At 42.3% G+C, this 15,021-nt stretch overlaps 1 protein-coding gene across 1 annotated transcript; it reads left to right on the forward strand.

Annotated features, from left to right (window-relative positions):
- Nucleotides 1-13,194: 13,194 nt before the first annotated feature.
- On the forward strand, nt 13,195-14,063 carry nppal (natriuretic peptide A-like; the record flags this gene model as incomplete). Its single annotated transcript, XM_083641375.1, has 2 exons — nt 13,195-13,278; nt 13,755-14,063. The coding sequence occupies 2 exons, from the start codon at nt 13,195-13,197 to the stop codon at nt 14,061-14,063; spliced, it is 393 nt and encodes a 130-aa protein (XP_083497501.1).
- Between the last annotated feature and the right edge of the window lie 958 nt (nt 14,064-15,021).

The raw sequence follows: 15,021 nt of genomic DNA on the forward strand, positions 1-15,021 counted from the left end.
GAAGTGATTAATGTAAAAATTAATTATTTTCTGATCAAAGTAATTAAAAAGGCATTAACGGCATTGTGTCACATATTGACCAGCCATCACTGAATGGTTTTAAGGTGTGTGGATCACCTGGCATTTCATACAGGTGGTGCTTTAATACTGCACCGATGACCTGTGACCACCAGAGGACCTCTTGTCAGTGAGTGTGAGTGTGCGTTCTGGGCCAGAATACTAGGTGGAGGCAGAGGTAAGGACTCGACACTCGAGTCACATGACGAACCCGAGTTAGACTTGAGTCCCAGTTTTAATGAGTTGTCTTGTTGCATAAAGAGAAGACTAGACTAGACTTAATTTCTTGGGGCTTGACTTTGACTTGTACTTTGATGACTTGAAAAGGTTTCTAAAGCCTTGACTTGAGATCTTGTGTTTGTGTCAATGACTGATTGAAAGTGATGAAATTTGTTTCCAGCAGACAACTGAATTTACATTCTGTTTTCTGCACCTTCATACATTCATGGGTGGGTTACATAGGAATTATAGTGCATTAGCTTGTGCAGGTATAAGTATGAACAGTGACAGTGCTCTGGGTGATTATTAGATAATTAGAAATGTCCTCGCCCAAAAACCCGCCCACGCTGTAACTGGCCTGATAACCCTGATGACGTAACACAGGTGATATTTATGAATGGCTCTTGTCATGCAACCTGGCCATTTTGAATGCCATGCTGTTATTTACCACAATTAAAGCCAGCCAATAAGCACAAGACTCCACCTTTAACCTGCTCGGTAATTGAACGATGACCTGATTGACAGAGTGCATCACAAATGAGTAGATGTGTGTAGTGATGAAAACCTGATCCCTATACTATCATATGGCATTAGTGAAATGTGGGATTATTTACATTGTCAAACTAGCCTCCATAAAATGCTTGTATATTTAATTCTGGATAATCTGTTACCAATGATAAATTAGTGCAAACAGTCCGCTGCAATACAAGACATGAGTCAGTCAGTTACCTCAGAAGTTGATACAATTCAGAATCAGAAAAACTTCAATGATCCCCGAGGGGAAATTGTGACATGCTATTTCCACCTGTTATAATTACTGTTATAATGACTGATGGTTAATCAATTTTAATGTGACAAGCTCCTGAAGTTAATGTGTCTCACACTCACTAGCATGTCACCCTGACACCTCAAGCCACCCTCTCAATATCATGCACCCATTCACTCCCTCTTCCCCTATTCTCGAGTTTCAATCCAGAGTCACTCCACTCTGTTCTCAACATAACGCTTCTCTTGACTTGTCGTTCAGGCTTCTGTTAAATCAGAACCCTCCTTAAACAGACAGAATACTTTTCTCGGCACGGTTGTTTTGCCATGTAAATTATGTCCCTTCCTGAAAGTCATATAATCTGTGAAGTCCATTATTTTAAACAGGATTTGCATTACAGTAACAGGGTCCCTGTTACTGTAACAGGATTGACAGTCGATGTTAGGGTCCATGCTCTCTCTCTCTCTCTCACACACAAACACACACACACCAAATGAGAACTTATGGCAGCTCTAAAGCTAAATGGTAAGCCTGTATTAGTCTCGCAGTGCCAGCCGTCGCTGGAAGCTTGATGACGTCGACGGTGGGTCTGACTACGTGAGACTAACTCTGGCAGATGATGTGTCAGAGATTGGTCAAATTAACATGTAATATATGATACCAAAATAACTTGTGACACTTGTTCTGCTTTACATAGGACATGGTGGACAATGGGAGACTGAGCACAGCTAAAAATCACACAAAAAAATTAAATTAAATACATTTATTTAATTTGGCAACCTGGAAAAGGTTTTATTTCTTATAGTCTGGACTATAAGAACTCTGTATTGTAAAGGCCTTTCATGGATTTAGCTGATTCAAAATACAGAAGCTCTATGGCAGTTCTCTGTGGGCGTTCTTCACTGGCTTCCTGTCAAAATATAATATAATTCACTTTAAAATCTTGCTGTTGGTTTTTAGCAGTGATTCAAGCTTTTTCATATCAAGAACATCTAATTTAGTCCACATTAGAGCCACAGATGATGAGATTTTGTCTCTTGGACCAAAACCTAAGAATGGTATTCTTCATTCTTCTAATCTACATTCTCTGATTGTGTTCACGTCATGTAAATTAAATAATGCTGAAGTGTAATAATTTGTCATTCTTCTGGGGACCCCTTGGTGCCCCCTCAAGAACCCCTGGTGGTCCCCGGGCCCCACATTGAGAACCACTGGTGTATAGACCTCTGCATGGTCTTCACCTCAGTTGATATCTGACTCTTGTACTTTTGCATCACCCCTGTCTCTTAAGAGACCCCCTATACCAGTGATACTCAACTTGCGGCCCGGGGACCAGATGCGGCCCGCAACAGGGTGCAGAGTGGGCCCCCAACCATTTTCTAATAATCTCATGTTAGTTTTCATTGTGAATTAGAATCTAATTCACACAAAAAACTAAAGTGAAATAAAGTTGGACTGAGCTCCAGCTAAATTGTCAAATACCGCCATCTGCTCGCTACCCAGGCACTTATGTATGTACTTAACTAACTTAACCTAACTAACTACCTGATGTGCACAACATTGTCAGACTAAACTCCGGCTGACACCCCAAAAACCTACAATCCGCTACAGAAAAATTGATATTGTTTGTTTATTAACTGGCCCCTGGCCTCCTATCATTTCACGAAAGTGGCCCCCGGGCAAAGCAAGTTGAGTATCCCTGCCCTATACTGTGTAGAATGAATCTACAGTTAATCTATCTTAATCTGCAGTGTAGATTAACCTTCGCCAAAGTGTTAGCTCAACACAATCCATTGCCTGGAGTTGACAGAGCAGCAATAACCCATGTCCACGGTCAATTTAGGCTGGACCACACATGAGTAATAAGAAATGCCATGGTGGAGGTATAATGACCTTAGTGTACATCCTTTGTACAACTCAAATTAGCCTCTCATTATTCATAGCTGCTGGACTGCGGAAGGAAAGTGTTGTTCATGCAATCATTGAGTCTCCCTGGAGATATTCAAAATGGCTTCCGAGGGACTTGTTGGGCTCACAATAGCATTTGACCTTTATAGCGGGAGTAAGCGGCCTCTCCTGCCAGCAGAAAAAGCCTTTGAAAAATGACTGAAAAGACTTTTGACATTCACGTCATAGACAAAGCTTTTTTATGTTGTTGTTTTTTTTCTCTATGTTGATGCTGGTGCTTTAGCAACTGTGGGGGTCCTTGTAGCCGGAGGTAACGCCATTGATATCTGTCAGGCCATTGCAGGGGGCGAGTGGTGGGAGGGAGGGGGCGCTAAAGAGGTTTTAATGACACTATAAGCAGCTCTTTGAATCTGTGTTGATTGCTGTCTTGGAGGCATAGAGATACACTGTGAAATGCCTTATGTTGCTTCGCAGTAACATTTTAAAATGAAGTGCTTTGTAATTGAAAAAAGGGAGTTTCTGACAAAGATATTCTCCATTGCAGTCAGATTTATGTTGTATGCACATATTGATCTGTAGCCTACGACATGACGGTAGGATTCAACCAATATGGATGTTTGAAGATTCATGTCAATACTTTTGGATTGAAACTGCAGCTAGTCGAAGTGGAAGCAAGAAACACCACCTTCACATATTCAATGGATCAGGGATCTCAATTCCTCCACCTAGAATACCTAGTTAACTATTTCCTGTTGGGCTGTATAAACTCCATTAAGCATGGACTTATCATCTGGATGGATTTTCTTTTATTTTTATTGTCTGATGTATTGTTTTCTCTTTTCTGTTCTTACCACTAAAGGTCCTTACACATCAAGAGCGATGTGTAAGGACCCTGTTAGGAGTTGTAATACTTGACATGGCATTTTTGTGTGTGTCATTTGTCTGAAATAGCATATTGTTGACACAATATTTCTGTACACAATTTAGTATTTTGTTTTGTATTGTATAAAACCTACAAATAAAGTATATATATAAAAAATAAACTACAGCTAGTTATCATGTTGTGCCAATATTCTTGATGATTTCATCATACTAAAAATTCCACAAAATACAAGAATTCACTGTTTCCCACAGGATTTTATTTTGGTCTCAAAAGCATTTAGAAACTAGAAATTCCTTCCTATTTCCATCAAGGCAAAGGGCGGCTACTTTGAAGAAGCTCAAATAGAAAATTGATTTGATTTGTTTCACGCTTTCTGGTCACTGCATAATTCCATTTTTGTTATTTCAGTCATGATATCTTAACTATCATTCTAAAATGTGGAAAATGTGAAAAATACGGTGTCCAAACTTTTTGACTGGTAGTGTATGTTAAAAATAGCATTAACCAACGCTAAATATATGCGCTAAATATATGCAACCCCATCCCTGAGAGTTAAAATAGCCTTATCTCTGTAAAGGTGGCACAAGAGGGGTCACATTTACAACATGTGCATGTGAGTGTTTCCACGGCCTGCGGGAAGGGGAGCCATGATGTAATGGCGTGGGAGCCTGGGAGAGATGTGGACAGGACGGGGGAGGGCTGATGGGACCAGGAAGGTTATTCTGGTGCGACTTTACCCCTGAGCAAGGTGTGGGTCACACTAAAGAAGAGATTCCAACAACACAATGATTTTGGAAGTTCTGTGGGTTATGCTATCGAACTAAAACATTGTTCTCAGTTGTTGGAGACCTTTACATATGTATTGGCTGTCTGAATTCACAGTGAGGATGGTGGTAAAGGTTAGAGAGGCAGGTTAGCATACAACTACTGTGTTTGCTTCTCTGATTGGCTAAAGCAGTAGTTCTTCAATTGGCGGGTTGGGTTGCGAGGTCATTTGGGGGGATGTGAGAGGATTTATGGAATATGGAAAAAGCAGATTTCTGCTGTACACGTGTATTATCACGTCATTGCTTTTTGTTGGCTGGATTTTTCCAGAAACGTCTTGTCTAGTACAGCTTTATAATCCTCGATGCATTCTCCATATTAGACCTCAGTGTGGAGAGACAAAACAGATGAGAGAGAGGAAGACATGCAACAAAGTCCATAAGTGGGAGTCGAACCCACAATATCACAAATACAGGATATGTGCTCGATGTGCTACCACCAAGAGACACCATGTAGGTGCTATCTGAACTACATGTCATCATGTATTCCCTCAGCTCTTCTATGGACACCAAATGCTATTCCATGAGCTCAACTCAAACCTCTTTTGAGTTGAGCTCATCTTCCTCCATTCCTCACACAACATCAAATGCATGATCTTTCAACACAAAATGAATGATTACATGGAGTAATACACTTGGCTGCAATCTAGAAATAACCAGCCCTGCTGCATTTCAAATATCTCATCTCTGCCGTCAGGTTAACAAAAGTCAAGTTTCTACAGCTATTTTTGGCATGAATGTCAATGATCGGCTAAAAGTGGGAAAGAATGAGCTCGCCTGTGGACTGGCGGAAGAGTCCAAATAGAAGGAAAGCAAGAACCTGTGTGGTCAGTGACCCCAAACTGAGGTCAGAAACGTCACTTAAACCCAAACATTGGGACACACATGAAAATAACACAAGCAAGGAAGGAAATTTAGATGCAGCATTTAATTTCTCAGGGAGTCAAAACCAGTGATCTTTGACAACTGGCTTTTACAATTGCTTCTGTGTAGTCCTCCTGAAGCGACTGTATTGAATGTTCTACCAACAACAATAAAGTCATAGTCTGGCAGTAGCCAGTCTGGTGCACAACTCTTGAAAAGTGGTTAAGGACGGCCTCCTAAGACCAAAACAAAATGCGTGACAGACATATGAATTGACCAACCACAGACGGCGTGAAGCAACTTGTGGGGCGGCCATCCAATCAGATTTTACCGTAGGAATTCCTACGGCAAAACCCAGAAATGCTGTCTTGTGATTCAGACGTAAGACGTTGGGTCTGACCACTGAGACTAATAATGTAATAAGTGATAGCTATTATAATAATTGGTCAAAATGTAATAACATGTCTGCATTGATTGACAATGTAATGTAATGTAATGTAATTTTAATCGATTCCTAGGCTTGCCCGCTGCGCGGCCCCGCCCGCCCTGCAGCTTGCCGCTGTGCGGGCTCGCATACGCACCTCGGCCGTTGTGTGGCCTCGCCTGCTCTATTGGCATACACAGTGCACACTCACTGATGGCATCATTCACTGATGACGTGTCACTATGGGACACTATGACATCACTGATGATGTCATAGACATTGTGACATCATCAGTGACATCACAATTGCTCAAGTGACCATCACTGATGACATCACTGATAATGTCATATACATTGTGACATCATCAGTGGGACAATAAAGAGACACAGAGCCCACTTACTCCCTTTTAGATGATATTGATACCCCTTACAACAAAGTAACTGCCAGTGCACTACATCATCAGCAAATAGAAAAATATTACTATATCAAACTAAATATTTTATGACATCATTGGAAGTGTATTAGCCTACATTAAAATGTTTGATGACATGTTTGACTCAGTCTGGAATTCATCAAGCCTTTTATTACGTTTTGCAGGTTAAAACTACATGAAAGTAAAGACATAAACAATCACAAAAAAGCAGAGGTCCTTGGTCCCAGCAAAATGAGGATTAGTTTAATTTCCACATATTTAATTACACAAAGGCTTTTGGTCGAGGTTAAGTTAAGGTAAGATGATGCTGTGCTCGGGGAGACAGGGAAGGATGTGTTGGTGATAAGATAGTCTAGTCACGGGAGGAAGTGCTGGAGCGGTGCTGACAGGAAGTCTGAGATGTCAGAATCTATGACCGACTGTGCCATCGCTTATCAGGTGCCACATTCTCCGCATGCATCACATATTTGCTGCACATTGTGTTGAAATAGGTCCCCAAGTGTCAACGAATGAAGGTTTGGGTGGAAGTGTCAGCAAATGTGTCATAAGCCATGATGCGGTTATTGCTATCTTGAGCGTTAGCATTAGCATATCTGAATGGTGTGTCGTATTACAGAGTTTAACTTGTGATCCAAGTGATGAAAGAAGAGGGAAATGGAGTAAGAATCGTCACCGCCTGTGTCAAGTCAAACATTACTAGAAGCTGCCCTTTTCAGTCACACTAACCCAGACATTGAGCTAACTGAGCACTCATTACTGGGTGATAAATTAAAAGGTGGGTAAACTATAATCTCCAGTAAGGAATCACTAGAACAGCCACCACCATTGAAATGAAAGCCAATTAGATTTTCCCCCAGTAATGTTTTCTCTCTCTTTAAATCTTTTTCTCCTTTAAAGGGCCTTATTTTGATATAACTTACATCAATGTCATATCACTTATGATGTGAATAGATTAACTTCACTTCCTTTAAGCAGGCTACAGCACAGCACCTAGTGGAGGTGGGGAGAGGAGGGGGTGTGAACATTGCAACGTGAAATCAACAGCCATCCACTTCCAAATTAAGCTGCTATTGACCAGTCGCCACAGACAGCATGTGATTACCAGTCACCACAGACAGCATGTGATTACCAGTCACCACAGACAGCAGGTGATTACCAGTCACCACAGACAGCATGTGATTACCAGTCACCACAGACAGCAGGTGATTACCAGTCACCACAGACAGCAGGTGATTACCAGTCACCACAGACAGCAGGTGATTACCAGTCACCACAGACAGCAGGTGATTACCAGTCACCACAGACAGCATGTGATTACCAGTCACCACAGACAGCATGTGATTACCAGTCCCCACAGACAGCAGGTGATTACCAGTCCCCACAGACGGCAGGTGATTACCAGTCCCCACAGACGGCATGTGATTACCAGTCACCACAGACAGCAGGTGATTACCAGTCACCACAGACAGCATGTGATTACCAGTCACCACAGACAGCATGTGATTACCAGTCACCACAGACAGCATGTGATTACCAGTCCCCACAGACAGCAGGTGATTACCAGTCCCCACAGACGGCAGGTGATTACCAGTCCCCACAGACGGCATGTGATTACCAGTCCCCACAGACGGCATGTGATTACCAGTCCCCACAGACGGCATGTGATTACCAGTCCCCACAGACGGCATGTGATGATTACCAGTCACCATGTGACTGTGCGTTATCAAGGCAAAATAAAACATGATAAAAAAAAAAAAAACACGATTTCAGACGGCAGCCCGTCTTTATTGTCACACGAACACACTACAACACATGCATGCGGCCACTACACACACTCATGCTGACGGTGGCCGGTGAAATCTGCATTTGACCCATCCAGGCTTGTCCTTTCCTCCAAGGGGCAGGCCAGGAGCAGTGGTCGCTATTTCTTTCCAGCGCCCGGGGACCTTCATTGGACCATCATTGGACCAACTTCAGATGTTGTCGTCACTGGTCGGATGACGATCTTCTGCATGTTTTTAGTGGGGGGTTATGTACGGAGGAACCCCCTGGGGGGTACGGGGAGAACATGCAAACTCCACACAGAAAAGCCCTTTCGACGAGATAGCCGACCTGGGCAGTGGGCACTGAGGATATGGGGGGGTCACAACTCCAGCGCCCACAGCGTCCCAGGTGGGAATCGAACCCAAGACCTTCGAGCTGTGAGGCGACAGTGCTTACCACTGCACCACCGTACCCCTCCTGTGGTCCTGGAAACCATAGAAGCTGTTTCAAGTACTGTACATTGCCAGGTGTTTATGTCTGTCTGTCTGTCTGTCTGTCTGTCTGTCTGTCTGTCTGTCTGTCTGTCTGTGTGTCTGTCTGTCTGTCTGTGTGTCTGTCTGTGTGTCTGTCTGTCGTTCTGTCTGTGTGTCTGTCTGTCTGTCTGTCTGTCTGTCTGTCTGTCTGTCTGTCTGTCTGTGCTAGCGTGATAGCGTCAAAACCGTGAAAGATGCATCTTTAAATCTGGCCCACATTCGCTTTAAGTGGCTGGCATCATGGCTGGTTTGATCCTATTGCAAGATGGTCTCTAGTTCTATGTTTGTTTGACAGGCGTTTGTGCCTTGTGCTCATCTCTAATGTGTGTTTGTTTGTATGCTTATTTGCATGCAGGCTTTCTCACCAACAAACCCCGTCCCCCCCAGAGTGCCCTGCCATCAACAAGACAGGGCCAGGGGTAAATGATGAGCGATTAGCCTTGGACCCAGTGAAGCAGAGCACATCGCGTGCAGGTGGAGGGCGACTAATTGACATTTCACCATCTTCTCAACTCAAGGGCCATCATGGCAAATTGACTCAGGCCTCAGGGCAGAATATATTATATACAGATCCTTTCCAAAAAAAATAATATCATGGAAATACCATGGATGACCAGCGGATTGTCAAGAAAAGACGATTCAAAAAATTTGGCGGAGATTCAGAGGGAGTGGACTGAGGCTGGAGTCAGTCATAACTGAGAAGTAACTGCTGATTTTCTTCACACTATTCTAATTTCTTGAAATACTGTTTTGGAGGTTTTCTGGAGCTGTAGGCCAAAATTATGAAAAATGAAACAAATAAAGGCTAGAAATATTTCACTTTGTGTGTAATGAATATATAATCCATGAAAGTTTCACTTTTTGAAAGGAATTATGCAAAAAAATTATAACTTTTCCATGATATTCAAATTTTTTGGAAAGGATCTGTATATAAATTCACTCAGGCCTCAGGGCAGAATATAATACACACACAGAAATGCCAAGAACAGGAGCTGTCCTAACTTGATGTTACTCAATGTGTCACATGTAGCCATAACGGCTACCCAAGCAGAAAGTGACCCACTCTCTTATGGCTCTTCTTGGTCAAGTAACTATAGGCTATTTGACCTACATTTCGGTTTGGTTTCGTTATTAATTTAGCTTGAGAGGGTGGTCATAGGTGCAAATATTTCTAAAGCTTTACAACAACTCAAACATGCGGTTTGGTGGTTTTCACAACCCAGCAAGCGGGTTGTTAGACCACCTGATATTTTAACCACTTAACTGTCACTCAGATGAAGAATGTGCAACAGCGGTTCCCCCTCATTAAAGGCCTTAATTAGAACATAAGGGCCTCATCATCTAAACGATGGAGCTCGCTGAACTGAGGAATAGTATTTTGAAATGAGAGGACTATAGCAGGTTAAAAGTCACCTGACGTCAGACCATATTAACATCACACACCGCATAATCCTGCATCATTTTAAATCAGCACAAAATCAAATTCCATTCAGTGCCATATACCCAAGGCTGTAGTGTGAACTCTTATCACTTATCACATATTGAATCATAGTGACCATTGGAAAAATGCTTTGAAATGATAGGTTGTGTTATGGCATAATGCTCGATACTGTGCTTGTGTGTCCATGACTACAATGGCATTGGCAATTTGCTGGTTTTATCCTTATCATTAATATCACATGGACAGTATGCAATATCCATGCAAAACAAATGGCAAAGTCAATTTAACTTGAAACGGCGATCTGGGAGAGAGGGAGGAGAGAGTCAGAGAGCCGCTTTCACACACAGATCTTGCAATATTGCAGTTCAGAAGGCCCGCAACACCGGCAGCCTTGCCGGCGGTGAGAGACAGAGGTGCCTTTAACACATTGTCAAAGTGAGAAATTGGTTGTGGAGAGTGGGAATTATATTCTTGGATCTGATTTTTAAGTGTCTCCAATAATAACGTGGTGACTTGACAGTGAGTGGAGATGATGGCGTCTTATATGAGGACAGAAAGAAAGTTTTCCGACCATATTTACCACCACATCACTGCTCATGTGTTGTCTATTATGTAGACTGAGATGTATAGTCTACTGTCTATATGTAAATTATTATGTATAGTCTGTAGTGATATGTAGACATATTGCATCATTCCAGTACAATTGACAGTTGTTTATACTCTTGTTGTTGGCCTTATGATGGTCAGGTGAGGTCACCAAATAAGAGGTAATAGTGAATCCATCTTTTTTTATGCACTATTAAGTCATTCAAATTTGTTTGGCCATACCAAAATATGAATCAACACATGTTGTTTTCTATCTCCTTAGAGTTTGAAGCAGCTTTTGTTGAAAGAGAGCATAACACAACACACTGCTCTGTCACTCTGCACGCTTATATTCATGTTATGTGAGAGGCAAGCATGTTGAATTGAGATCAATTAACAATTCACCATTCATTCACCACACTATTTGCACTAGCATCTTGGTCACTATGTTGTGATTGGCTGAGTGGACGGTTAAACATCACCTGGCTTTTAGACATTTTTTTGCCAGTCAAAATAATGCCACTGCAAAAGGCAGTGACATGCGACAGCAGTGAATGTTTCTCCTCACATTTTACTTCCTAAAGAAAGAGCTAGTCAACGATTTCTGAGCAAATATAAACGACACTAACTTCAAATGACGTAAAAAGCACAGGTAAACATTGGCCTTGACATATAAACAACACTAACTTTTAATGACGCAAAAAGCACAGGTAAACAACATGGGCCTTGACTGTCTGGGCCAGACAAGAATTGCTAGAAGGCCTTTATTTGGTTCAATGATTTTGTCATCTCAACACTCGAAAGCCACATGGAATGATCCACTGCTACCTGACCTGTGAGGCCATTGACACGTTCACCTGTAATTGAGTTGCTCTCTTGGCGTCACAGTGTTAATCACATGTCAAGTCAGGTGGAGCTTTCAGTCCAATTATTTCCACCCACACAGAGTCGACTCTTTGTGAAAATCTTATTGGGGAACTATGTCGTCATATAATGATAGCCTAGATGAATTTCAGATCAATCATTTTTAAGTCCTTTGTGAGAACAACTCTAAAAATGCCAAGACAGTCGACAGCTACATAGCATTGACGGAGTTTGCGGGTAGGCGCGCGGGGAGGGCAGCTCTGAAATATGTCACAAACCTGAGTCTAACCTCTTTAATCTCTCCAGCCAACATTACCGTCTTTCAGAGGCTGTAGTGTTTTTAGAGATAGAGTACATATCTACTGCTATCATGCATGTCTGGGAACGCCCACAAAATGTTAAACGGCTGGCGCGCGAGTGGGGTAAAACCGCCGATATATCTCATGGGCTGACTCACCAAAAGACGGTGCTGCTGCTCTAAACTACATGTTTGGGGGTTCTAGAGCAGAACACAAGACGTCTGCTCAAATGTGCGTTTACTGCGGTGGTTAAATCCCCGATCGTGTCTGCCTGGGCTGGGCTATCAGCTAAATTCTAACTTTGCTGAATGGATAGAATGGGGGAATTTACCCCACCCTGACCCCGCCCCCAGGCTAACCCAGCGTCTATTGTGGGCGTTCCTAGAGCCTGTATGGGCGTTCTCAGACATGCGGACTGTCTCTATTATGAAATGTTCTTAGAGCTAGAGTACATATACTGCTATCATTAATAAACTAGAAGACCTAAAGCATCCATTGGCACCAACCTTGTGATGCTAGCTTGTCGGGAAGGGGGCTAAATAACACTCCAAATTTAGGCTAAATTCTGGCGAGGGGAAAACGGGCATGGTCATTTTCAAAGGGGTCCCTTGACCTCTGACCTCAAGACATCTGACTGAGAATAGGTTCTATCATGGGTACCCACGAGTCTCCCTTGAACTTTATCCTAATCCCATATTTTGGCAAAAACCATGCCGTTTTTTTGCATGCAATATCAATTTTGTATTTCACCCATTCAATTTGAATATTTCAGCATACTGGGGTCCCTGAACAGTCTTGGAATAGCATAAATTGGGTATGACTGGAAAGCTGAGGCTCCTGTGGATTCATGTGTGATGAAGTGTGAGAGTAAAATGATTGATTGATAGAAGTTTGCAGCCATTTCATTGGCTTTTTTTCAAAAACCTGCCCTCAATGTATGTTTGCCCACACCCCCACCCCTCCAATGCAAATATCAAACTCTGCCTAGGCTACATAGCCTAATGGATTTTCAGTTTGCTGTAAAACATAAACTCAAGTATATTCGCACCAAGTTCATGTGCGTCAAGTAAGTGTGAAAAAGCTGATCTGGAGTCTGCGGATATGACAGCTTCAAACGCGTATGAACCTGAACACTTCCAAGTCCTTGTTTTTAACTGTCAAGCCGTGATGAGTGACTCCCACGTGACGTGAACGTTATTAGTCACCCATGGTTAATGTTCCCAGGCTCATGACGGAATCAGCTCGTGTATAAAAGCACCTGGCGAGCGTGCCCAGCACAGACAGGCGCCACACAGAGGAGGGGACAGGTTCGCGCGCCATTCACAAGAAAATGAATTCAAATCTCTCCTTCTACTGTCTGTCTGTATTTTTACTGCTTAACTTCGTGGGAGCCAAACCAGTTTCTGATCTACAGGTAAGTTTACCTAGCTTACCTCCTTTCTGCACAATAGATTTTATCCACTTTTTTTTGCCTCATGTAAATCTCTATCTATGTAAATTTAAAGGTATTGTAGGCTACTGTATTTAAATGATGTAGACTAAGTGATATGAATATGGTCTTTAGGGGAATAAAATAATGAATTAGTAGACTATTATTATTATCATTATTATTATTATTATTGTTGTTGGTATTATTATTATTATCATCATTATTATTATTTATTGTGGTTGTTTGCCTGAATGCCAATGTCTTTGTAATAATAAAGTAATTCAATTAAAGTAACAGTCTTAAAATAACATAAAGTATGTAACTTAAAATCTATCTTGGTTATCATTAACCCATTGTTTTTTATTTTCCCACTAGGCTACAGTAACACACTGCTACTGCATGTCTTACTGATCATTTTCACGTTTGTTTTGTTTTTTGTTTTTGATGTCTTTTCCCCTCAGAGTTTGAAGCGCCTTCTGGAGGAGGAGAGTAACTTGGCACCGTATGACATTGGGTCTGAGGAGCTGGAGGTGGAGGGGAGAGATGTGACCAAGGCGGTGCTGGCTGGAGGTGAGGAGCAGGTGCCATGGGACTCCTCTGACATGGCTAACTCAGCGCTGGCGGGGAAAGAGAACGCCATCGTGCGTCTGCTCAAAGACATCATGCGCACCTCCAAGCGCTCGTGGAGCCGCTACAAGAAGGGCGGACTGCGGAGCTGCTTCGGCGTCCGCATGGACAGGATCGGCTCCTTCAGCGGACTAGGCTGCTGAGAGGTAGACTACACATCAAAGAGGTAGACTACACATCAGAGAGGTAGACTATACATCAGAGAGGCAGACTACATCAAATAGGTATCAGAGAGGTAGACTATACATCAGAGAGGTAGACTACTTCAGAGAGGTAGACTACATCAAAGAGGTATCAGAGAGGTAGACTATACATCAGAGAGGTAGACTACTTCAGAGAGGTAGACTATACATCAGAGGTAGACTACATCAGAGAGGTAGACTACATCCGAGAGGTAGACTATATATCAGAGAGGTAGACTATATATCAGAGAGGTAGACTATACATCAGAGAGGTAGACTACATCAGAGAGGTAGACTATACATCAGAGAGGTAGACTATATCAGAGAGGTAGACTATATATCAGAGAGGTAGACTATTCATCAGAGAGGTAGACTATACATCAGAGAGGTAGACTATATCAGAGAGGTAGACTATATATCAGAGAGGTAGACTATACATCAGAGAGGTAGACTATACATCAGAGAGGTAGACTATACATCAGAGGTAGGCTACATCAGAGAGGTAGACTACATCAGAGAGGTAGACTATACATCAGAGAGGTAGACTATATCAGAGAGGTAGACTATACATCAGAGAGGTAGACTATATCAGAGAGGTAGACTATACATCAGAGAGGTAGACTATACATCAGAGAGGTAGACTAAATCAAAGAGGTATAGTATCAGAGAGGTAGACTACATCAGAGAGGTAGACTACATCAGAGGTATCGTATCAGAGAGGTAGACTATACATCAGAGAGGTAGACTATACATCAGAGAGGTAGACTACATCAAAGAGGTATCAGAGAGGTAGACTATACATCAGAGAGGTAGACTATACATCAGAGAGGTAGACTATACATCAGAGAGGTAGACTATACATCAGAGAGGTAGACTACATCAAATAGGTATCAGAGAGGTAGACTATACATCAGAGAGG

Source organism: Poromitra crassiceps, assembly GCF_964638095.1.
Source record: "Poromitra crassiceps genome assembly, chromosome: 8".
NCBI classification, from domain to species: domain Eukaryota; kingdom Metazoa; phylum Chordata; class Actinopteri; order Beryciformes; family Melamphaidae; genus Poromitra; species Poromitra crassiceps.